This window comes from Coregonus clupeaformis, chromosome 13 (assembly GCF_020615455.1).
Source record: "Coregonus clupeaformis isolate EN_2021a chromosome 13, ASM2061545v1, whole genome shotgun sequence".
Classification (NCBI taxonomy): domain Eukaryota; kingdom Metazoa; phylum Chordata; class Actinopteri; order Salmoniformes; family Salmonidae; genus Coregonus; species Coregonus clupeaformis.
This window is the reverse complement of record NC_059204.1, coordinates 9,214,257-9,241,183: the sequence shown is the minus strand read 5'-3', so window position 1 is coordinate 9,241,183 and position 26,927 is coordinate 9,214,257. Positions and strand designations below refer to the sequence as shown.

Sequence of the window (26,927 nt, the reverse complement as noted above, 5' to 3'; positions counted from 1 at the left end):
GACGGCGGGGCCGGGGTTTCCCAGTATCTCGTGGACTGGGAGGGGTATGGTCCTGAGGAGAGGAGTTGGATTCCGCGGCGGCAGATCCTAGATGCTGACCTCATTCGTGACTTCTACCGCCTCCATCCTGGCGCTCCGGGAGTCCGCCCGGTGGCGTTCGTCGGAGGGGGGTACTGTAACGATCCCTGCAGTCTGAGTCGGTTTCTGTCTGGGTATTAGTTTTTCTGCTCGGGATCTCCAGTTTCCCGAGGGTTCTGGAACGCTCCCTGCCTGGTTGCCGGGCAACGTTGCTAGGCGGGAGCTCTCTTGATTTCCGCACCCGCGTCCCATCAGCAATCTGCACACCTGGTCCTGATCATCACCCTTCTTAGGCTCTGTCCTAACATCCATTCCCCGCCGGATCGTTAGCCATGAACAGTATGTTTGTCCGTGTATCAGCCTTGGAACTTCTAGCGTTAGTTTTGTTGTTTTGCACCTTTTTGACTTGCTGTATACTTACCTCCGTTTTGTTCTATCTGCAGTCACTCACCCGGAACCTTCACCCAACCTCTGCCTGATGGTCGGCGGCTGCCGAGCCATTACTGGACCTACCACTGCACCCTCAACAACCCATCCACGCCACCCGCTCTGTTCCCTGGATTATTCAGCCTCACTCGTGGATCTATTAAATAAACACTCACCTTTGTTTCAATTTACCTTGTCCTGGTCTGCTTCTGGGTTCTGGCTTAGTAAACCGTGACACAGTGACAGAAACGGACGATTTTCATAATAAGCCTGTTTCCATGGACACATCTGAAATCAGGCTACCTGATGGGGATTTTTTGATAAATGCAGGAAATCGTCAATCAAAATAAACATTCTACCACAGTGACCATGTTTATTTTTGTGAAGTCTATTTGATTTGTATGTGAAAGATATTGTCCTAATAATTTGCTCAGAAAAACCAGGTGTTTTAATCGGCTTTATGCTTACTTAGATTTTGACCTTACACCGATTATGATAAGCAGAGTGAGGTGATTACAGTGCCTTGCAAAAGTATTCATCCCCCTTGGCGTTTTTCCTATTTTGTTGCATTACAAGCTGTAATTGAAATTGATTTTTATTTGGATTTCATGTAATGGACCTACACAAAATAGTCAAAATTGGTGAAGTGAAATGAAAAAAATATAACTTGTTTCAGAAAATGCTAAAAAAATAAATAACGGAAAAGTGGTGCGTGCATATGTATTCACCAACTTTGCTATGAAGCCCCTAAATAAGATCTGGTGCAACCAATTACCTTCAGAAGTCACATAATTAGTTAAATAAAGTCCACCTGTGTGCAATCTAAGTGTCACATGATCTCAGTATATATACACCTGTTCTGAAAGGCCCCAGGGTCTGCAACACCACTAAGCAAGGGGCACCACCAAGCAAGCGGCACCATGAAGACCAAGGAGCTCTCCAAACAGGTCAGGGACAAAGTTGTGGAGAAGTACAGATCAGGGTTGGGTTATAAATAAATATCAGAAACTTTGAACATCCCACGGAGCACCATTAAATCCATTATTAAAAAAATTGAATGAATATGGCACCACAACAAACCTGCCAAGTTAACTGAATAGTTATGCATAGTTTTGTCTTATTTCTTGTTTGTTTCACAAGAAAGTGGTAGGCATGTTGTGTAAATCAGATTATACAAACCCGCCAAAAAATCCATTTTAATTCCAGGTAGTAAGGCAACAAAATAGGAAAAATGTCAAGGGGGGTGAATACTTTTGGAAGCCACTGTACATGACTATTGCATAATCTGCCTACTGCCATAATCAAATATCAAATTATTAGTGTGCATATAAACGTACTCAGTGTGTGTGTCTGTCATTGTGCATGTGTGTGCTGGCATCTGTGTATGTGTACATTTACCTGTGTGTGTGTGTGTGTGCGTCTGTGTGCGCGTGTGTGTGCGTGTTTGTGCGTGTACCCAACAGGTCCCCAGTAGAGTCCCCCAGTAGGACGTCTCAGCGTAGAGGCAGCTGCTGTAGCTCCCACAGTGCATCACTCTCCTCCACAGACCACAGCCCCTCCAAGTCCCCCGGCAGGTAGGACACCCATGGTGGCCCCCAACATACCCCCCTTAGATACATGCCTTCATTTTAAAACAGACTCTTTTTGGTCTACTGATGTATCGATGACTAAGGTTTGCAACAGCTCTGCTGGACATGCATGATTGTTATATGGACAGAATGAAACTATCACGACTGACTTGAAAACGTTAAAAAAGTAATACACTATACTCTTGAGTCTATGACCACCTATAACTAGTACAATATACTCTTGAGTCTATAACCACCTATAACTAGTGCAATATACTCTTGAGTCTATAACCACCTATAACTAGTGCAATATACTCTTGAGTCTATAACCACCTATAACTAGTACAACATACTCTTGAGTCTATAACCACCTATAACTAGTACAATATACTCTTGAGTCTATAACCACCTATAACTAGTACAATATACTCTTGAGTCTATAACCACCTATAACTAGTACAATATACTATTGAGTCTATAACCACCTATAACTAGTACAATATACTCTTGAGTCTATAACCACCTATAACTAGTGCAATATACTCTTGAGTCTATAACCACCTATAACTAGTACAACATACTCTTGAGTCTATAACCACCTATAACTAGTACAATATACTCTTGAGTCTATAACCACCTATAACTAGTACAATATACTCTTGAGTCTATAACCACCTATAACTAGTACAATATACTCTTGAGTCTATAACCACCTATAACTAGTACAATATACTCTTGAGTCTATAACCACCTATAACTAGTACAATATACTCTTGAGTCTATAACCACCTATAACTAGTGCAATATACTCTTGAGTCTATAACCACCTATAACTAGTACAATATACTCTTGAGTCTATAACCACCTATAACTAGTACAATATACTCTTGAGTCTATAACCACCTATAACTAGTAAAACATACTCTTGAGTCTATAACCACCTATAACTAGTACAATATACTCTTGAGTCTATAACCACCTATAACTAGTACAATATACTCTTGAGTCTATAACCACCTACACTAGTACAATATACTCTTGAGTCTAAGTCATTTCAGCAGGTTTGTTCAGTGCTCTTTACAGTCTGTACTGTACTTTTTATTAAAGGTCTAATGCAGCTGTTTTTATCTCACTATCAACTCATTTCTGGGTAGCAATTAAGTACCTAACTGTGATTTTTTTCTATTAAAATTTCAAAAAATAAACAAAAATAGCTTCTTAGCAAAGAGCAATTTCTCAAACAAGAATTTTGCTCCGACTGTCTGGGAGTGGCCTGAGTGGGGAGTGGAAAACTGAAATGAGCTGTTATTGGCTGAGAGGTTTGGAACTATCTTTCTTATTGGTCTATTAAACAATTTACCGCCTGGTGATGGCATCAGGCAAGCCGAAACTCCATCCCACCAATACAGGCTGAAATTTCAGGAGGTCTTTTCAAGCAGCTCTTACACTAAAAGGACATTATCATCATTTTCACAATTTCACAGTATTATTCCAACCTCATAGTGTGGAAATAGATATAAAACACAGGAAAATCACATTTCTGACTGCACTGTGCCTTTAAACTAAACTATACTATACTATAGCATTGCAGCCGGTTTGTTCTGTACTCCTGTCTGTCTGTCTTTCCAGGCCCAACTCCAAGCACAAGACAGAAGGACACAAGGCCTGTGTGAGCCCGTCCCCTTCTCCGTCCCCCGGTCCTGACTGTCCCGTCACGTGGCACAACGGGAACCACCAGCATGACCGCGCCTGCAGCGGCAAGGCGGGCAGACTCAACCACAACCACACGGCCGAGGGAGACAAGGAGCAAGATGTATGTAGTCTCCTCTATCTCACCCACCCCTCCCCCTCCCTAAACCCCCCTACCTTCTAATCTACACTCAAATGTAGGAATAACTACACAGGAATAGCTAAACACAGGAATAACTAAACACAGGAATAACTAAACATAGGAATAACTAAACACAGGAATAACTAAACACAGGAATAACTAAACATAGGAATAACTAAACACAGGAATAGCTAAACACAGGAATAGCTAAACATAGGAATAACTAAACACAGGAATAACTAAACACAGGAATAACTAAACATAGGAATAACTAAACACAGGAATAACTACACACAGGAATAACTAAACACAGGAATAACTAAACACAGGAATAACTAAACACAGGAATAACTACACACAGGAATAGCTAAACACAGGAATAGCTAAACACAGGAATAACTAAACACAGGAATAACTCAACACAGGAATAACTCAACACAGGAATAACTCAACACAGGAATAACTCAACACAGGAATAACTCAACACAGGAATAACTCAACACAGGAATAACTAAACATAGGAATAACTACACAGGAATAGCTAAACACAGGAATAACTACACGTGGAGTCAGTGTGGAGGATACCATGTTAATAGGAGAGGGAGACAGTGTGGAGGATTCCATGTTAATAGGAGAGGGAGACAGTGTGGAGGATACCATGTTAATAGGAGAGGGAGACAGTGTGGAGGATTCCATGTTAGTAGGAGAGGGAGACTGTGTGGAGGATTCCATGTTAATAGGAGAGGGAGACAGTGTGGAGGATTCCATGTTAATAGGAGAGGGAGACAGTGTGGAGGATTCCATGTTAGTAGGAGAGGGAGACAGTGTGGAGGATTCCATGTTAATAGGAGAGGGAGACAGTGTGGAGGATACCATGTTAATAGGAGAGGGAGACTGTGTGGAGGAATCCATGTTAGTAGGAGAGGGAGACAGTGTGGAGGATACCATGTTAATAGGAGAGGGAGACAGTGTGGAGGATTCCATGTTAATAGGAGAGGGAGACAGTGTGGAGGATTCCATGTTAATAGGAGAGGGAGACAGTGTGGAGGATACCATGTTAATAGGAGAGGGAGACAGTGTGGAGGATTCCATGTTAATAGGAGAGGGAGACAGTGTGGAGGATTCCATGTTAATAGGAGAGGGAGACAGTGTGGAGGATACCATGTTAATAGGAGAGGGAGACAGTGTGGAGGATTCCATGTTAATAGGAGAGGGAGACAGTGTGGAGGATACCATGTTAATAGGAGAGGGAGACAGTGTGGAGGATTCCATGTTAGTAGGAGAGGGAGACTGTGTGGAGGATTCCATGTTAGTAGGAGAGGGAGACAGTGTGGAGGATTCCATGTTAGTAGGAGAGGGAGAAGGTGTGGAGGATTCCATGTTAATAGGAGAGGGAGACAGTGTGGAGGATTCCATGTTAATAGGAGAGGGAGACTGTGTGGAGGATTGCTCCTTGTCTCCCTCGGCCGTGTGGTTGTGGTTGAGTCTGCCCGCCTTGCTGCTGCGGGCGCGGTCATGCTGGTGGTGCCCGTTGTGCCACGTGTAGTTATTCCTGTGTTTAGTTATTCCTATGTTTAGTTATTCCTGAGTTTAGTTATTCCTGTGTGTAGTTATTCCTGTATGTAGTTATTCCTGTGTGTAGTTATTCCTGTGTGTAGTTATTCCTGTGTGTAGTTATTCCTGTGTGTAGTTATTCCTGTGTGTAGTTATTCCTGAGTTTAGTTATTCCTGGGTTTAGTTATTCCCGTGTGTAGTTATTCCTGAGTTTAGTTATTCCTGTGTGTAGTTATTCCTGTGTGTAGTTATTCCTGAGTTTAGTTATTCCCGTGTGTAGTTATTCCTGTGTGTAGTTATTCCTGTGTGTAGTTATTCCTGTGTGTAGTTATTCCTGTGTTTACAGGGTAGTTTCTGTTACTCTGTATGTCTATCCACCCTGTCCTGTGCATTCTTGCTACCACTGCTCACCTCTGGCTTGACTTGGATGCTTATACCATCTCAACATTCCTTTAACTGGTTAGATAGCGGAGGGAGGGAGGTTTGAGTCACACGTAACCATGAGTTTGCTGTGGCCTGATCCCAGATCTGTTTGTGCTGCCTTGCCTCCTATCGTCATTGCCATGCCAAGACAGCGCAAACAGATCTGGGACCTGAAGTTTGCTGAGGATAACAGAAAGACAAAACTAAATACTGACTCACTATGATCCATTGATCTCTGGCCCAAGTGAGCATCACAATGGTAACATGGAGGTTTAGTATTAGGCTGTGTCCCAAATCTCACCCTATTCCCTATATAGGGCACTACTTTTTTTTTTTTTACCAGAGCCCTAAGTAGTGCACTATATAGGGAATAGGGTGGCATTTGGGACGGCGCTTAAGACACCCAGGGTTTGGTAATGAGCTGGAAACGATTTGCTTTCTGTTAGGCAGCAAGCTCCTGCAGTGCGTCTCACCTCTGAATCTTCTTAACAAGGGAAAGAAAACACTCAACACTTTAAAAGTGTTCTTTTGCTACAGCTCCCTCAAATGAAACCAATAGGGAAAAAAAAAAGTACTTATTCATAGTTTTCAAGAAGGTCCTGTTTAATTTCTTTGATATGCTGTAGAGTACTCTCGTTTAGGAACGTAAGGAAATATTTGAGTCAAAAGTTGTCTTTTGATCATGCTGATGGTAATGCTTGATAACAGCCATCGATGATACCATCTGTAGCTGACTAATCTGACAATCAAAGATGGATGGAATAATGTAAGGCTTAACGATGCTATTTTTACATCTGAACTGAACCAGCTCTAGCTTTTTATTGTCATATGAGAATTCTATGATCTGGCCTGTGGGATTGTGTGGGGATTTTAGCTGAGCATAATTTATACAATTTCCAATGCTTCTTACAACACGTGATTGGTTTAAATTTAGTTACACGCTCCGCACTAGTGCAACAGTATACCTCAGACAGCGCAGTCTCTGGAGTAGGCTGGAACATGGATGGAATTGGTCAGAATAGAATAGAATGAGGCGACAGACAGAGAAGTCATTCCCGCTGGTACAGCAGCAACAGTCATAGCTGTATAAAAAGTTAATGTAGAATTGCTGTATTATATTTTCCTGAAGCTAGCCAGACATGTTTTCTAATTTACTCAGAATTGATTTTGACATCTTATTTGCTCCCGGTCTCTTTGGAACTGTTTGAAAACTGTAACCCCTCCTAGACTGCTTTATTTTGATCTGTCTGTAAAACAACCACAGACTGATTTAGAAAGTTATGTTTTAAATCTGTCAGTCCTCAACCTCCTCCCTGCTATAAATGGATCATTAGAACTGAGGTAACATTTTGATTTTAAATCTAACTGAATCTAACTGCCAGTTTGCTCTGCTAACAAAACAACAGACATAATTTAGATCAAAGGCTATAGCCATTACTGTTTCACTTTCACTGCTGACTAAGCAACTAAATGGGGTGTAGACACAAAAAAAAAAAAAAAAATGTATGCACGCACGACTGTAAGTCGTTTTGGATAAAAGCGTCTGCTAAATGGCATATTATTATTATTATTATTATTATTAGATTAGAAAATCCTCCAAAAATATTCCTCCTAGAATAATGAATTACAGAGGATACTATCTCCTCCAATTTCCTTTCCTCCTCAAGCTTGCTTGTGTTTATGAGAAAGGTCTCACCTGCTCTCTCTCTCTCTCTCTCTCTCTCTCTCTCTCTCTCTCTTTCTCTTGCTCTCTCTCTCTCTTTCACTGCTTGTTTTCATTCATGACTGTTTTATTTTCTGCTTTTAGCGATTTGAATGGTATTTACCCCATGAAATAAATGCCCAATGCTCCTTTTCTGTCTTGTTTATGTAAAAAGCACTCATATGCTTTGGAACTGGACCAAGTAGGTTAACTGGGTATGTGTACTATTAGTTCTTCTTGTCAATACAGTCTTTATAAAGCACTATGTTTTGCTCAGTGATAGTTACCCCCTTCCTCCAGAAGTCTGATAGAGCTCCCAGGCACCAGGTGTTCGACACTCCTCTCTCTCTTTCTCTCTCTCTCTCTCTCTCTCTCTCTCTCTCTCTCTCTCTCTCTCTCTCTCTCTCTCTCTCTCTCTCTCTCTCTCTCTCTCTCTCTCTCTCTCTCTCTCTCTTCGCTTCCTGTTTACTGGATCATGTGACCTGAATGTTGCCTCTAGGTGGCAGTATCACTTCTGTCAGACTGTCCCCTGATTTTGCTATATATTCCGTATCTCTGTGTGTTCCAAGTCGCTGGGGATTGGCAAGGGAAGTCTCACGAGCCATTGTTGCATATGAGTCTCAGTGTTAGCAGAGCCAACGGGTTGTGTTTAGGTGAAATAATCAAGCATTTGGTTGGCTCAAATTTGTCCACGGTTTTGATCATTCATCCCCTAGCATCAGCCTTAAACCGTTTTTTTTGTTCATGAGACCTCTCTAGTTAATCTCCCCATACAGAGGTATTATTATCTCTCCCTTGCTGAAAATTAATCTGCGGTCAGACTCCTTGCATATTTGGGAGGATGCTCGCTCAATATTGTTCATTTTGGATGCTAAACCTTTCTGGGAGATTCAACAGAAGGTAGCTGATAGTGTAGTAACTCTGTGGTTAGCACATGTGCAGCAGCAGTCTCTTCAATCTCTACTTCTCAGGTTGTCCTCCTGTTTCTGTCTGTAGTTTTCTTGTCCAGGCTAAATGTATATCTGCTAACATACAAAAAGCAGTGATACAATGTTGAAACTAAACACACAACGTTTAGTAATATTGGTATTTTAAAGGGACCCAGGCCATTTTGAATGTGAGTGCCGTATTTATTTCCCCCATGTATTGATATTAATATGTTCGGTGCCACCCTCCCCAAGGCTCGCTGTACTGTTCGTTTTACAAGGCCTTCAATTAAACAACAAGCACCCTTTTGTTCTGCCTCAATAACAACTGCCTATACTAACATGGTGCACTGTCAAAACCCTGGTGCATTGCTGAGTACAAAAGGAATACTTTTGAAGTGAAAGAGGCCACCGTGGACTCTTTCTGAGCTGGTTTCATAAACCACTGTGTTTCTATTGTTGAAGAATATCTCTTCCAAAAAATGTGACTGGGGTCCCTTTTTAAATGTGTGTACTGTACTAGCTGTCCATCCTAGCGGTGACTGCCCTACCCTGAGCCTCCCTCCTTCCAACACTCCTCCCCCTCTGTCTGTCCGTCCGTGTTGTGTGACATCTTTCTTGCCCTCCGTTGTCCTGACATGCTCTTCTTATCCCTTCGTCTCTTGTCATCTGCCAGCTCTGCGCGCCCATCTCTCCCTCCCTCCCTCCATCCTTACTTCCCTCTAGTAATTCTAGCTAAACAACAGATTTCATTTTGTTTCATGATTAAACTTTGTTTACTTACCCAACCTTTACCCACCTCTCCCTTTTCATACAACAATGGTTGCATTTGAACAAGCGAAAAAGACAGCAAATCATTGTAGTTTGTACATTCATAAAAAAAAAAAAATGAAATTGTTTGATTTTAAGTATTGGTTTATTTGTCCATTTTCTTTCGCTTTTTTTGTTGGTTTGTTTGTTTACCTTCTCCTTCTTAGTCTCTGGAAGAAGTTGGTAGCGTTGATACTAAAAGAGGTCCGTTGTCTTTTTCCCATTTTGCTGCGGAGAACATTCCTTTCTCATTTTTGTTTGTTTCTTCCGTTCCTGTTGTTGACATTGCGTACGTGTCACTGATTGAAATGTAAGGTAGGTAACGCTCTGCCTTGGCACGTGGTCTTTCTTTATGCAGATATGAGAATGTCAGAAGCACCCTCTAGCTTGACTTCAATGTTTCTCTCTCTCTCTTTCTATTATTTAACCACCAGGGAAATTTAGCTTTAGGAAGTTATTTTATATTTCCTTTTATCAGTTATATTTTGCTTTTAAGATTTTGATTAGTTAGAGTTTATTATTTTTACTCTATCCTCCTTAAACTTTCGTACTGAATTCAGTCCAATATCCCGCCCTATTTGAAGCAGGTCAATTGTTTTTCTGTTTTGGTAGAATGCATTGATTCATGTTTGTCCAGCATCTCTCTGTTCTATTGGTGAAATAGTTACATTCGTCTTATAATTTGTTCATATTTATTTCCTTGATGGCTGTTTCTAACAACTGTCATCTTCTGCGTCAGTGGTTGTGTGTTCTCCTCTGTCTACAGCTTTAGTCTTTAGTTTGTTTTGTGGAGAAGGGTTTTTTATTTCTGTTGTTTTCTATGAAGAGTCCCCGTTCAGCGGTCAGCGTTTACAGGAGAGTAGATTAATGCATGCAAGAGAACTCCCAATGTTTTGGTATTTACCTGCTTTGACCTTTGCACCTGCTGATAAATGACCTATATATCCTGGAGACACACACACAACCATGAAATCACAAACATCTACACACAGCCATGAAATCACAAACATCTACACACAGCCATGAAATCACAAACATCTACACACAGCCATGAAATCACAAACATCTACACACAGCCATGAAATCACAAACATCTACACACAGCCATGAAATCACAAACATCTACACACAGCCATGAAATCACAAACATCTACACACAGCCATGAAATCACAAAGATCTACACACAGCCAGGAAATCACAAACATCTACACACAGACACACAAAACCGTGTGAAGCCCCTTGCCCTGTTTATTATGCTGTTACAGAAAATGCCTGCGTCCTAGCTCAATGTCCTCAGCCTACCGTATCTTGCAATATCGCCCGCTTTGCTCAAAGCCCTCATACTGAAGTTGGTCTACCAAACACATTTGTGTTTGAAATGGAGCTGTAACTTTAAGAATCACCTCAATAAATGGCCGGGAGAATACACTATTTGTAGAAGTTCTGTTCTCTCAGAGGACTGTTTCTTTTGCTAAATGTAACACTTAAGTATAAATTCACTAGTACAGATTTGTGTCACCTATCATATTAACAGATATTGTTAAACAGAGAACTAAAATAGATAGCTGTGCATCTCAACATAGCCAATTAAAGATGTCATATGCCCAAGAGTTACAGGGGAAATGCAACCACACACTGACAAGAAATGCCTTGGTTTGAACAAACTGTAACCTAACATAGTACCTGGGGGGGGGTTTGAACCCCTGAACGGAACACTCTGGAACCTCTGAACTTAACAAAATGGTCATTCACACAGGCTGTCTGCCCTGCCCTGTGGTGGAGTGGGCTGGCCAGCAGAGTGGATGATCTGGAAGACTTAACTACTCTCGGTGTGAGAGGTTCCCTGAACATTGTGGTTGATTCCCTTCCTCTTTTAGTTTTTGATTGAATGTCAGTTGATTTCATTGTCTCATGCCTCCTCACTGTGCCAGGGAAGGGTTTGTGTTTTTTTTCTCTTGCATTTTGTGAAATCTAATGATGCACTTATGTTGCCCCACTTTTCCCTTTTCTTCATACCTTACCTACTAAAGGAGGGAATGCCACTTTATTGGTAAGTGGATGTTAACCAAGAGGATGTTAACCAAAAGGTTAAACAAGAGTAACGATTTAAAAAAAAACTGAAAAAAGAAAATGGGTCGCTGTTCACATCTCAGCAATTGTCTACTCCAGGGAAAAAAAACTCCACAAAAAGAAAATTATTGAGTAGCAGACGATTTGTTTTTCTGATTCAATTTGACTCTATAATTGTGAATCTTTTATTTTGTTCCTTCCATTTCTGTGATGTTCCGTCAAGTTGTCTACTCTTTTTATTTGTTTTGTTTCATTTCATATTAGTTTTTTAACCATTACTAAAACTTGAAGAAGTCCTCCTTTTCTGTTCTACAAAGTCTGTAGCTCTCTACTCTCTCTCTTCTGTAACTCTCTACTCTCTCTCCTGTAACTCTCTACTCTCTCTCCTGTAACTCTCTACTCTCTCTTCTGTAACTCTCTACTCTCTCTCCTGTAACTCTCTACTCTCTCTCCTGTAACTCTCTACTCTCTCTTCTGTAACTCTCTACTCTCTCTCCTGTAACTCTCTACTCTCTCTCCTGTAACTCTCTACTTTCTCTCCTGTAACTCTCTACTCTCTCTCCGGTAACTCTCTACTCTCTCTCCTGTAACTCTCTACTCTCTCTCCTGTAACTCTCTACTCTCTCTCCTGTAACTCTCTACTCTCTCTCCTGTAACTCTCTACTCTCTCTCCTGTAACTCTCTACTCTCTCTCCTGTAACTCTCTACTCTCTCTCCTGTAACTCTCTACTCTCTCTCCTGTAACTCTCTACTTTCTCTCCTGTAACTCTCTACTCTCTCTCCTGTAACTCTCTACTCTCTCTCCTGTAACTCTCTACTCTCTCTCCTGTAACTCTCTACTTTCTCTCCTGTAACTCTCTACTCTCTCTCCTGTAACTCTCTACTCTCTCTCCTGTAACTCTCTACTCTCTCTCCTGTAACTCTCTCTCCTGTAACTCTCTACTCTCTCTCCTGTAACTCTCTACTCTCTACTTTCTCTCCTGTAACTCTCTACTTTCTCTCCTGTAACTCTCTACTCTCTCTCCTGTAACTCTCTACTCTCTCTTCTGTAACTCTCTACTCTCTCTTCTGTAACTCTCTACTCTCTCTTCTGTAACGCTCTACTCTCTCTTCTGTAACTCTCTACTCTCTCTTCTGTAGCTCTCTACTCTCCTGTAACTCTCTACTCTCTTTTCTGTAACTCAATACTCTCTCTTCCCCTCTCTCTTTTCTTCTCTGTTCTCCTCTCTCTGCTCTTTAACATAATTTGTTCATTTTATATTATGTATCTTTCTTCCTCTCCCTGTTCTAATTTTTTTTTGTTTCTTTTTGGGATTATGATTTCTTCGTGTCATTATGGTTTTGCATGCCAAGTATTGCATGCGCTGCACCATAGAGAACTGTCTATAAGCCATATCGAGAAAAAAACATAGATCTTTTCTTTTAGATGTTGTCCCTCTTTTGCCAAGTACACCGTAGCACTCAAACACTCCACTGTGACAAACTCTAAGGCCCTTTCTTTCCCCTTTTTCTTTTTTTGTCTTTGGTTATTGTTTCCGTTTGTTGGTTATCATCTCTCTACAGAAGCTGAGAATGCTGACTGCTGCTACTCCGGGAGCCCAGTCGACCGTCATACTGCCACAACTGAGAGGAGGAGAACACAAGGCCCACACTGCCCTCTACAGGGCCCCAGGAGGTACTGCTGCCCAGGCTGGAGAAGCCCTACATGGGGAGGACAGGCAGATGACGGGCCTGGGGTCGTCAGGGAGATGGGGTGGTCACAGAGTCCAGGGGAAGTGCTCCCATTCGCCGACTCACAGCAGTGACTCCGCCCACTCTCAACGTAACCTGCATCCTCACAGAAAAAAGAGCTCTCACCAGAAGAAGTAAGCAGAGAGATTGGCCCCCCATACTGACATAGCCTTTACCTGTCATTTGCAAGGCCGGATTAATGCAGGGAATTTCCGGGGCTTAAGCCAACCACAGGAGGATTCAGGAGGCCGCTCTCAATAAGTGTAGACAGCCTATTGCTGCCTGCTGCCACTCTGCTAATCATCAGATGGGGGGAGGAGAGGAGGTGTGTGGGGAGGGGGTGGGGGCACGTGGGTAACTGGGGGGCCCTGCCTTGACATTGTATCACAAGCACATACAGGTAACTGCCAACATAAAGGAAAGACCAACATAAAGTGTCTTTAAAAGGGTGTTGGGCCACCACGAGCTGCCAGAACAGCTTCAATGCACCAAGGCATAGATTCTACAAATGGACCTAAACCATGCCAGGAAAATGCATCCCATAGACCATAACCTACATAACGGCAGGAAGTAGGGGTGCCTAGGGTGCTGCACCCCCCTAAACAAAATAAAAAAATAAAAAAAATACATAATATAAAAAAATAAACTACAATAATTCATTCGGAAAGTATTCAGACCCCTAGACTTTTTCCACATTTTGTTACGTTACAGCCTTATTCTACAATGGATTAAATAAATGTTTCCCGTCATAAATCTACACACAATATTCCATAATGACAAAGTGAAAACAGTTTTTTTTAGAAATCTTTGCACATTTATTAAAAATTAAAAACAGAAATACCTTAAGTATTTGGACCCTTTGCTATGAGACTTGAAATTAAGCTCAGGTGCATCCTGTTTCCATTGATCATCCTTCAGATGTTTCTACAACTTGATTGGAGTCCACCTGTGGTAAATTCAATTGATTGGACATGATTTGGAAAGGCACACACCTGTCTATATAAGGTCCCACAGTTGACAGTGCATGTCAGAGCAAAAACCAAGCCATGAGGTCGAAGGAATTGTCCGTAGAGCTCCGAGACAGGATTGTGTCGAGACACAGATCTGGGGGAGGGTACCAAAAAATGTCTGCAGCATTGAAGGTTCCCAAGAACACAGTGGCCTCCACCATTCTTAAATTGAAGAAGTTTGGAACCAACAAGACTCTTCCTAGAGCGGGCCGCCCAGCCAAACTGAGCAATTGGGGGAGAAGGGCCTTGGTCAGGGAGGTGACCAAGAACCCCATGGTCCTCTGTGGAGATGGGTGAACCTTCCAGAAGGACAACCATCTCTGCAGCACTCCACCAATCAGGCCTCTATGGTAGAGTGGCCAGACAGAAGCCACTCCTCAGTAAAAGGCACATCACAGCCCGCTTGGAGTTTGCCAAAAGTCACCTAAAGGACTCTCAGACCATGAGAAACAAGATTATCTGGTCTGATGAAACCAAGATTGAACTCTTTGTCCTGAATGCCAAGCGTCACGTCTGGAGGAAACCTGGCACCATCCCTACGGTGAAGCATGGTGGTGGCAGCATCGTGCCATGGGGATGTTTTTCAGTGGCAGGGACTGGAAGACTAGTCAGGATCAAGTTCAGAGAGCTCCTTGATGAAAACCTGCTCCAGAGTGCTCAGGACCTCAGACTGGAGCGAAGGTTCACCTTCCAACAGGATAATGACCCTAAGCACACAGCCAGGACAACGCAGTAGTGGCTTCATCGCTGAATGTCCTTGAGTGGCCCAGCCAGAGCCCAGACTTGAACCCGATCAAACATCACTGGAGAGACCTGAAAATAGCTGTGCAGTGACGCTCCCCATCCAACCTGACAGAGCTTGAGAGGATCTGCAGAGAAGAATGGGAGAAACTCCCCAAATACAGGTGTGCCAAGCCTGTAGCATCATACCCAAGACTCGAGGCTGTAATCGCTGCCAAAGGTGCTTCAACAAAGTACTGAGTAAAGGATCTGAATACTTACAGTATGTAAATGTGATATTTCAGTTTGTTATTTTTAATACATTGGCAAACATTTCTAAAACCCAGTTTTTGCTTTGTCATTATGGGGTATTGTGTGTAGATTGATGATGTCAGGTCGTGTTGTAGGTGTGGTGTAGGAATCAAACGCAGGAAGCAGACTGAATTCCAAAAAGCTGTATTCCTGCCTAAACACAGGCAACAGGACGAAATAAGCCTGACAGCAAAATACGCACGAAGGCGAAAAGACAATGCGCACAAACAGGTGCGTCAGGATGAAATAAGTGCACACACAAGTGCAACGAACGCTCCAGCAAACAGTGGAGAAAATAACGCTCAACCGAGCAATACACAGACTGACGGTAACAATCACACACAACACAAGACAAACACAACGAGAAACTTATAGGACACTAATTACTACAAAACAGAAACAGGTGTAGAAACAAACAGACAAAAGCAAACGAACATGAAACATCAATCGGTGGCAGCTAGAATTCCGAGACGACGAACGCCGGCCTGCCCGAACAAGGGAGAGAGGCAGCCTCGGCCGAAACCGTGACAGTACCCCCCCTTGACTGCGGCTCCAGACGCGCGCCGACTCCGGCCTTGGGACGACCCGGAGGCCGCGGCGCAGGGCGCGTCGGATACCCCGATGGAATTCCGTCAGGAGCGACGGGTCCAAGATGTCTCTCCTCGGCACTCCAGCACCGCTCCTCCGGACCGTACCCTCCCACTCCACTAGATACTGAAGACCCCCTCTCCGACGTCTAGAATCCAAGATGGATCTCACGGTGTGCGCCGGTACCCCTCGATGTCACAACGGGGCCGGGGGGGTCTCCAAGATCTCATGTTCTTGGAGTGGGCCTGCTACCACCGGCCTGAGAAGGGACACATGGAACGAGGGGTTAATACACTTATACTCAACTGGTAACTGTAATCTATAACATACCTCGTTCAACCTTCTCAGGACTTTAAATGGCCCTACAAACCGCCGACCCAGCTTCCGACAGGGCAGGCGGAGGGGCAGGTTTCTGGCAGAGAGCCAGACTCGATCTCCAGGTGCGTACACTGGCCCCTCACTGCGGTGTAGGTCGGCGCTCGTCTTCTGTCGACGATGGCACGCTGCAGATGGACGTGTGCAGCGTCCCACGTCTCCTCCGAGCGCCGCACCCACTCATCCACAGCGGGGGCCTCGATCTGGCTCTCATGCCATGGTGCCAGAACCGGCTGGTACCCAAAACACACTGAAAAAGGGGGTTAGTTGGGTGGAGGAGTGGCGGAGAGAGTTCTGTGCCATCTCGGCCCAGGGCACATATCTCGCCCACTCCTCCGGCCGATCCCGGCAGTACGTTCTGAGAAACCTACCCACATCCTGGTTAAGCGTTCCACCTGCCCATTACTCTCCGGGTGGTAACCCGAGGTGAGGCTCACCGAGACCCCCAACCGCTCCATAAAAGCTCTCCAGACTCTGGAGGTGAATTGGGGACCTCGGTCAGCCACAATGTCCTCGGGCACCCCGTAGTGCCGGAACACATGGGTGAATATAGCTTTGCGGTCTGCAGGGCAGTAGGAAGACCCGGCATGGGGGAGCAAACGACAGGCCTTAGAGAACCGGTCCACAACGACCAGGATGGTAGTATTCCCTTGAGAGAGGGGAAGGTCAGTTATAAAATCCACCGAGAGGTGGGACCATGGTCGTTGTGGAACGGGCAGGGGCAGTAACTTACCCCTAGGCAGATGTCTAGGCGCCTTACACTGGGCGCACACCGAGCAGGAGGAAACATAAACCCTCACATCCCTGGCCAACGTGGGCCACCAATATTTGGCACTAAGACAGTGCACTGTCCGGCCGATACCCGGGTGTCCAGAGGAGGGTGACGTGTGAGCCCAATAGATCAATCGATCCCGACACTCGAGCGGAACATACTTCCGACCCTCCGGGCATTGTGGTGGACTAGGGTCGGTGCGTAATGCCCGCTCGAGCTCAGAATCGAGCTCCCACACCACCGGTGCCACTAGACACGACTCCGGCAGTATGGGAGTGGGCTCCACGAACCTCTCCTCCCCGTCATACAGCCGAGACAGCGCATCTGCCTTCCCGTTTTGTGACCCAGGGATGTAGGTGATCTTAAAAGAGAAACGGGTCAAAAACATACAGTTGGTGCAGTGGATGGACCCCCTAGTCTGCCGACTCCTCCTATCTCTAGCGCCAGCGCCCCCGAGCTCCATAGGACACGGCTCGGATGCGCTGGAGGATGGAATGGACGGACCCCCTCAGGACGTCCGCGGGTAGCCAATAGGTTATCTAACCTGATTGACATGTCGACCAGCTGGTCGAAAGTGAGACTGGTGTCCCTACAGGCCAGCTCCCGACGGACGTCCTCTCTGAGGCTACATCGGTATAGATCGATGAGGGCCCGCTCATTCCACCCTGCATCTGCCGCTAGAGTACGGAATTCGAGTGCGAATTCCTGGGCACTCCTCCTCCCCTGCCTGAGGAAGACCAGACGCTCCCCCGCCGCTCTCCCCTCCGGGGATGGTCGAACACCGCCCTAAAGCGGCGGGAGAACTCGGTGTATGTAATAGTCGTGGCGTCGATCTTCCTCCACTCCGCGTTGGCCCACTCCAACGCTTTACCGGCCAGGCAGGAGATCAGGGCGGACACGCTCTCATGCCCTGAAGGTGCCGGATGTACTGTGGCCAGGTACAGCTCTACCTGGAGCAGGAATCCCTGACACCCAGCTGCGGTCCCGTCGTAGGACCTCGGGAGAGATAGTCGGACTCGCGAGGTTCCGGCGCTGGACTGGGTGGGCTGGCCGATGGTGCTGGCAGGGCGGCTGGCGGTGGAGGCGGACCCCAGCCTCGGAGGGTGGTCATCACCTCCTGCAGGGCGGCCCCCATCTGCAGGAGCTGCTCTTGCTGTTCCCGAACCTGGGTTTCCAGTCTTGAATGTGCTGCTTCGGCTCCTGCTGATTCCATACTGTAAGGTGTGTGATTCTGTCAGGTCGTGTTGTAGGTGTGGTGTAGGAATCAAACGCAGGGAAGCAGACTGAATTCCAAAAAGCTGTATTCCTGCCTAAACACAGGCAACAGGACGAAATAAGCCTGACAGCAAAATACGCACGAAGGCGAAAAGACAATGCGCACAAACAGGTGCGTCAGGATGAAATAAGTGCACACACAAGTGCAACGAACGCTCCAGCAAACAGTGGAGAAAATAACGCTCAACCGAGCAATACACAGACTGACGGTAACAATCACACACAACACAAGACAAACACAACGAGAAACTTATAGGACACTAATTACTACAAAACAGAAACAGGTGTAGAAACAAACAGACAAAAGCAAACGAACATGAAACATCAATCGGTGGCAGCTAGAATTCCGGAGACGACGAACGCCGAAGCCTGCCCGAACAAGGGAGAGAGGCAGCCTCGGCCGAAACCGTGACAGATGAGGGGGGAAAACTATTTAATCCCTTTTAGAATAAGGCTGTAACGTAACAAAAAGTGGAAAAAGTTGAGGGGTCTGAATACTTTCCGAGGGCACTGTATGTATATATTAAAATGTAATTTTTTCACAAAAGCAGTGCACTGGGCCTTTACTGGTCCTGTATTAGTGGACCTACATAGCCGTCTGTAGTGCGGGCAAAAAAATGAATTGCAGCACTCCCACCCCCAACATTCTTCACAGCACTCCCACCACCAAACATCTTCCTGCGGTTGGATAACATCTTCCCTGTGGTTGGATAACATCTTCCTGCGGTTGGATAACATCTTCCCTGTGGTTGGATAACATCAACTTTGTACCCCTCATTTAATCAAGTGTTTCCTTTATTTTGGCAGTTACCAGTTGCCTACAGTCGGGAGGTCGCAGTTTGGGCAGAATGCCCGCCAAATATACAGCTTGTTGCGTTGCGGCCATAGACATATAATTCATAGAAGTGTTTTGGAACCTCTTACCCTGGCAATTTGAGTGTTACACTCATGGGTACACTAGCGGTGGATGCCAGTCCTGACTTGAATGGGAACTGCCATCTATGGATTATATTTCTATGGTTGGGTGCAGCTGTCTGTTTGCCTTGAGCAAATGTCAAAATACAATCCTGGGAAAAACGTACAGTTTGGAAAGCAATTGCCTACCGCTGAAAAGAGAAGATTAATCTGTCTGTAGAACCAATAGAAGAAAATAAATCTCAGCAACTCCGAATTTTTTGGGAACAGCAGCACTGTTTTTCAAAGATAGCTCATCTTGAGATAGGCTATTGCCATGATGAGCGCATCGGCCACCACAGTGAGTAGTAGCCTATGGCTTCATCTTCATCATTAGGTGAGTCAGTGTGCCACTGGAAATTGTATTTAGTAGCCTACTGTAGTCTATAATACATATATATATTGCCTCCTAATATTGTACATTCTGTGTGTCGCTTCATTGGCCTGGGCTATTTATTGTCTGTTTGAATTCAAGACCAGATTGATCTCAGTGTCAGAGTAGCTCACTTTTTTCAGTCATTTGTGTGGTATAACAAATGTTCAGCTAATGTCTGCGGTCATGTAAATTACGTAGAATTGAATTAAATGCATTTTTAAAAGGCTATTTTTTTGGGGGGGGGAGACCCTGCTAACAAATGTTCGCCATGTGTGGAAATCCTAAAAACGTCTCTGCTCCACTGTAGCATACGCCACATCGCAAACGTTATTATGGCTTTATTATAAAATGGCTTTTTCTTCAACGCTAAATTTACCACACACCGAATTTCATCTTGGTGCACGAGTTGTTTACTGAAAATTAAGGTGGCGGTGCTATAAAAAAAACAAAAATAAAAGCCCCGGGGCCTATGACTTCTTTATCCGGCCCTGGTCATTACCATGTGTTGTGTTCTCCACTTCTTTTATGGCCACTGCTTAGTGTTGTAGTGTTTAGCCTGCTGTCCAGGGCACAGGCCGATGCACTTCCCTATCCACTTGTGCTATCCTGAGATTTGCTAATAGCAATGAAAACAGGTTGATCACTTTGAGAACTAAACACCCTGTCGGTCTTCTAATGTGGCACGTCCCAAAAAAAATTATGCACTTATTTTGCCCCACTCTCCAATTTCTTCATATAGCGTAACTACTAAAGGTATCCAGCCATCTTTGCTCTGTTACCAATAATCGACTGATACTCATTACCTATCTACCTCCAGGACTAAAAGGACCCACTCTTCCAAGAGGCACCATCGTGGGGGTCGGGGACAGGCTCTTCACCGGAGGCTGTCTGCATCCCCGGGGCGGCACCACCATGTGTCTGGGTCAGGCAGGAAGAAGAGTGAGTCTCGGGGGCGGGGCGGTGTGGGGGTCCGGCAGCGCAGCAGCTCCTGGAGCTCAGGACGGTCCTCATCATGCTCTGCCTCCAGAGAGAGAGGCCCCAGCAAGGCCAAGTCCCTCCACGTCCATGCCAGACAGAACAATTCCAGGTGAGGAACACCGCCTAGGGAAGGGTTACTTACTAGTCTATGGATGACAGTTAACCTACCTGGAAGGCCAGATGACACTATTGGTTTTAGGTCTACTAGAAGCTTTTACAACTTTGTTGAGCTCCCCAGTGATTTATTTAGACATTACTTTTTTCATGTATTTGTTTTTTTCTGTCCAGTACATGACAATTTCTGTGTATTTTTAGTTTTTCCACTAAGGAGAGAGACAGTCCTCACCACTCCGACGCTGACCGTGCTCACCGTCGCTCCAGGAGCTACTCTCCCATCAGGAAGAGGAGACGAGATTCTCCCAGCTTCATGGAGGCTCGCAGGATCACCAGGTATGTCACGATCGTTTATTAACGAGAAGGACCAAGGCGCAGCGTGATATGCATTCATATTTATTTCCGTACTGAACACACAACAAAAGAACAAAACGAAACGTGAAGTCCAAGGTAGACAAAGAACATACCTTTACGGAACAAGATCCCACAAACTAACTGGTGCCAACAGGCTGCCTAAGTATGGTCCCCAATCAGAGACAACGAGCTACAGCTGTCTCTGATTGGGAACCACCCTGGCCAACATAGATCTAAACGATCTTGAAACTAAACATAGAAACAAACACAACACGAAATATACACACTCTGACTCAACAAATAACCGTCCCCTGAGTCAGGGCGTGACAGTACCCCCCCCCAAAGGTGCGGACTCCGACCGCGCCACATAAACCTAACAGGGTAGGGGCCGGGTGGGCATTCCGCCTCGGAGGCGGATCTGGCTCCGGGTGTGACCACCACTTACTCTCCACCTCCCCGTTGCGCCCCTGGTCTGGTCTGGAACCGCTGACTGGAGCTGGATCAGGCACCGGTGGAGCGGACTGCTCTGGCTCCGGAGTGGAGCTGCTGACCGGGGCTGGACTGGACCCCGGTGGAGCGGATTGCTCTGACTCTGGAGTGGAGCAGCTGACCGGTGCCGGACCAGGCACCGGTGGAACAGGCACGGGCCGATCGTTTATTAACGAGAAGGACCAAGGCGCAGCGTGATATGCATTCATATTTATTTCCAAGGTAGACAAATAACATACCTTTACGGAACAAGATCCCACAAGCTAACTGGTGCCAACAGGCTGCCTAAGTATGGTCCCCAATCAGAGACAACGAGCTACAGCTGTCTCTGATTGGGAACCACCCTGGCCAACATAGATCTAAACGATCTAGAAACTAAACATAGAAACAAACACAACACGAAATATACACACCCTGACTCAACAAATAACCGTCCCCTGAGTCAGGGCGTGACAAGGTAACAGAGGATCTATCTAACCACTCTCCCTCAGTGAAAGCAGAATGAAGCTGTAACACTGACATCTATGGGAGAGTTTATCAAGGTTTCTCCCACTCTATTTTTCTTTGGTTCTTCTCAACAATTTGATTGTGAATCCTCAGCATAATTACTGTACATGTGGGGTTATTTTATGTACATCTGTGTGTGTGTGTTGTATCCTTAATCAAGTGGAACTGAACATGTTATATTATTTCAGGTGAAATATATATTATATCATAGAAGTGTACAACCTTTATCACAGCCTAAATTTGCCACAGCTGAGCGATGGCACACAGTAGCAATAATATGATTCCATTGTGTTTCCCAGAATGTGTGTGGAGTGCTTTTCGATAAAATGCTGGTCAAAATGTTCTGTCAATCCTCTGTCACTCCTGTACAAAGGAAGATTCTCCTGGAAGCCAAGACAACAGAATGCTGCTGAGCTGCAGGCTAGGTTACTGTGGTAACAGTTGCCGTGCAGCACGACTCCCCTAGTCCTCCTGACTGAGGTCTGGTGAAGCTGCTAACCCAATAGAACAAACTTCCCTAGAGTACCGCTGCTCCCTCCTGTTTCCCTCGCTTATCTCTCCTTCTTTCTACCCGCCTGTCTCTCCTTCTTTCTACCCGCCTCTCTCTCCTTCTTTCTACCCGCCTGTCTCTCCTTCTTTCTACCCGCCTCTCTCTCCTTCTTTCTACCCGCCTCTCTCTCCTTCTTTCTACCCGCTTATCTCTCCTTCTTTCTACCCGCCTCTCTCTCCTTCTTTCTACCCGCTTATCTCTCCTTCTTTCTACCCGCCTCTCTCTCCTTCTTTCTACCCGCCTCTCTCTCCTTCTTTCTACCCGCCTCTCTCTCCTTCTTTCTACCCGCCTGTCTCTCCTTCTTTCTACCCGCCTCTCTCTCCTTCTTTCTACCCGCCTCTCTCTCCTTCTTTCTACCCGCCTCTCTCCTTCTTTCTACCCGCCTGTCTCTCCTTCTTTCTACCCGCCTCTCTCTCCTTCTTTCTACCCGCCTCTCTCTCCTTCTTTCTACCCGCCTCGCTCTCCTTCTTTCTACCCGCCTCGCTCTCCTTCTTTCTACCCGCCTCTCTCTCCTTCTTTCTACCCGCCTCGCTCTCCTTCTTTCTACCCGCCTCGCTCTCCTTCTTTCTACCCGCCTCTCTCTCCTTCTTTCTACCCGCCTGTCTCTCCTTCTTTCTACCCGCCTCTCTCTCCTTCTTTCTACCCGCCTCTCTCTCCTTCTTTCTACCCGCCTCTCTCTCCTTCTTTCTACCCGCCTGTCTCTCCTTCTTTCTACCCGCCTCTCTCTCCTTCTTTCTACCCGCCTGTCTCTCCTTCTTTCTACCCGCCTCTCTCTCCTTCTTTCTACCCGCCTCTCTCTCCTTCTTTCTACCCGCCTCTCTCTCCTTCTTTCTACCCGCCTGTCTCTCCTTCTTTCTACCCGCCTCTCTCTCCTTCTTTCTACCCGCCTCTCTCTCCTTCTTTCTACCCGCCTCTCTCTCCTTCTTTCTACCCGCCTCTCTCTCCTTCTTTCTACCCGCCTGTCTCTCCTTCTTTCTACCCGCCTCTCTCTCCTTCTTTCTACCCGCCTCTCTCTCCTTCTTTCTACCCGCCTGTCTCTCCTTCTTTCTGCCCACCTCTCTCTCCTTCTTTCTACCCACCTCTCTCTCCTTCTTTCTATCCACTTTTCCTTTTGTAAATCCACTTGAATAAACTCACACCAGCACTAGAGAAACAGTCACAGATGTGTACTAATGCTATAACACAGAGGTTTTTTTGATGAAGGTGCTATCAAGGCCTTCATCTTAGTCAGTAATGTCTCCCTTGAACTTTATCCCAAATTGTGGATCTACAGAAATTCCAATGACAATTCTTTGAGACGATTCCAATTAGTACTCATTCAGTAGCAGAAGCACCTTGATAGCGCTGACGTCGTTCCCAGATCGTTAAGTCGCCTGATTTGTGGTTGAGGGCTAACCTTCAGATCATTTTCCTCCTTTTTGTGGCTAACAGCTCTTAACGTACCAGAAGCAACCTTTCAAACCTCTCAATTTCTGCAAGGGGCGCTTAGGTTGCACCTTGAGGGTGTCCACTAACAAGGCAATCTCAGCGCTTTTAACCCATTGAAGTGTGTGTGTGCGTGGGTGTGCGTGGGTGTGCGTGGGTGTGCGTGGGTGTGCGTGTGCGTGCACGTGGACGCCTACTAACTAACACATGCAACTGTTCTCTTTCAGCACCTCTCAATCTGACTGTATCACCTAATAACCACAGTAATAACTACAGTAATAACCACAGTAATAACTACAGTAATAACCACAGTAATAACCACAGTAATAACTACAGTAATAACTACAGTAATAACTACAGTAACAACCACAGTAATAACTACAGTAATAACCACAGTAATAACTACAGTAACAACCACAGTAATAACTACAGTAATAACCACAGTAATAACTACAGTAACAACCACAGTAATAACTACAGTAATAACCACAGTAATAACTACAGTAACAACCACAATAATAACTACAGTAACAACCACAGTAATAACTACAGTAATAACTACAGTAACAACCACAGTAATAACTACAGTAATAACCACAGTAATAACTACAGTAACAACCACAGTAATAACTACAGTAATAACCACAGTAATAACTACAGTAACAACCACAATAATAACTACAGTAACAACCACAGTAATAACTACAGTAATAACTACAGTAATAACTACAGTAATAACTACAGTAACAACCACAGTAATAACTACAGTAATAACCACAGTAATAACTACAGTAATAACTACAGTAACAACCACAGTAATAACCACAGTAATAACTACAGTAATAACTACAGTAATAACTACAGTAATAACTACAGTAATAACCACAGTAATAACTACAGTAATAACTACAGTAACAACCACAGTAATAACTACAGTAATAACCACAGTAATAACTACAGTAATAACCACAGTAATAACTACAATAATAACTACAGTAACAACCACAATAATAACTACAGTAATAACTACAGTAACAACCACAGTAATAACTACAGTAATAACCACAGTAATAACTACAGTAATAACTACAGTAATAACTACAGTAACAACCACAATAATAACTACAGTAACAACCACAGTAATAACTACAGTAATAACTACAATAATAACTACAGTATGCCAGTTTCTCTGGTCTGCTTTTGATGACAGCTGACCAAGTGCCATATAAAAAATAAAAATAAAATAAACTCTATTATGATCCAAACATGTTATAGATTTGACGTGGTAGAGTACATGGATTATTTATTTTGAAATACATTTGATATTTAAATGCGAAACCTTCAGCATTCCTACAGGACCATACTGTGGCAGAGAAATTCCAAAAGAGCAGCTCACTGGTCAGCTGTCAAAGTGGTGGTCCTCCTCACACTAACTATCTCCTACAAGAAGCTTTGTGTACTGTCTAATCTCCTGTCCTGTCCTCTCCTCAGTGCTCGGAAGCGGCCTATCCCGTACTACCGCCCCAGCCCTTCCTCCTCCAGTTCCATGTCAAGCCCCTCCCACTCTGGGAGGAGTCGCAGCCGCAGCTACGGCAGCTACAGGTGCAGTCGGAGCCGCAGTCACAGCCGCACCAGGAGCCACAGCCGCAGTCACAGCCGCACCAGGAGCCACAGCCGCAGTCACAGCCGCACCAGGAGCCACAGCCGCAGTCACAGCCGCACCAGGAGCCACTACAGTCGCAGCAGCTATGAAAGCCCTGGCTGCTGATGAGAGAGAGACAGAGAGAAAAAAGGGAGAGTGGGGGTGGGTGGGGTGGGGGAAGGGAGGGAGGGAGAGGGGGGGGATAAATAATGTTATGCGTCCCTGATTGGTTCAAACACAGGGCCAAACCTTCTCTGCGTTTTCTTTTACCATCCTCAGTCTCCTTCTCTGTGTACTTCAGGTAACCAGTGGTAACCCGAGCCTGGATCTGAAATATCGATTTGTCCTCACACAGGCAATTATTTAAAATAACGTTTTTTCAGATCATGCTTTTAGAAAATAATTTATAAAGAACAATTCTGTAAGCACTTTCTCAATATGCTTCTGCAGAGCAAAAGTAACCAAAAAAGTATTCCAGCGATGGGACACTTCCATGAGTTTGTCTAAGAAGATGAAAAGAAATCAAATCAAATCAAATCAAACAGCACCGGGCAATTCTTTCTCCAATGTCATGACATCATTTCCCCAAAGACACTTGTGCTCAATTTTTCGGAACCAGAGAGATCAAAAGAAAAGCAAGCAGAAGAGAACTGATATATCAGGATGTATAGATGATTCTAAACTGTAAGTTCTGGCTTGTAAACTATGCACTGTATATTCTATGTGAAGAGGCTTGTTATTTGATGGCAACTTAGCATGATGATGCATCAGAAAGGAAGAAGGCTACTTGTACCAGAGAGCCCTGCTGGCTGCCACCACAGTACTACAGGTCCCAGGGTGCACCTGTCCCAGCCACCACAGTACTACAGGTCCCAGGGTGCACCTGTCCCAGCCACTACAGTACTACAGGTCCCAGGGTGCACCTGTCCCAGCCCCCCCCCCCATTCTGACTTGGGGCGTGTTCAGCAGGACGCAACGTTTTGGAACGTTCAGATAGAAATATGCTATGTAGAACAAACATGCATCTCTGACATGTAGAATAAGGAATCACGTCGGCTCTATTTGTGGTATTTCTATCTGCAACATTCGAGAACATTTTCGTACTGAACAAAGAGGCAAAACGGGACAGAAACCTTGTATTATTATGTACTTTTCCCCTCTTCCCTATTCCACTGTGTATTATGTTCAGACCTCTTCTGCAATGACCAGTGACGTGAAGTCGCTCTGTAAAGATGCTCCATCTAAAGATACTTCACAAACTTTCTGCAAAAGCATCCATGCGCTCATGTGGGGGTCTATCTTTTATCCACAGCTATTTATTCAGTTATTTATTCCAATTATTTATCTATTTCTTATGTTATTTATT

General features: G+C 44.9%; 1 protein-coding gene across 1 annotated transcript in view; it reads left to right on the top strand.

Moving 5' to 3' along the window:
• Positions 1 to 25,710, top strand: part of srrm3 (serine/arginine repetitive matrix 3) — an 83,903-nt gene extending 58,193 nt beyond the window's left edge. Inside the window, exons 8-13 of the mRNA XM_041893463.2 lie at positions 1,968 to 2,078; positions 3,702 to 3,885; positions 12,953 to 13,254; positions 20,320 to 20,589; positions 20,796 to 20,930; positions 25,411 to 25,710. Coding sequence (XP_041749397.2) covers positions 1,968 to 2,078; positions 3,702 to 3,885; positions 12,953 to 13,254; positions 20,320 to 20,589; positions 20,796 to 20,930; positions 25,411 to 25,687 — 1,279 coding nt within the window. The 3' untranslated portion in view covers positions 25,688 to 25,710. The remainder of the gene's footprint in view (positions 1 to 1,967; positions 2,079 to 3,701; positions 3,886 to 12,952; positions 13,255 to 20,319; positions 20,590 to 20,795; positions 20,931 to 25,410) is intronic.
• Positions 25,711 to 26,927: the final 1,217 nt, after the last annotated feature.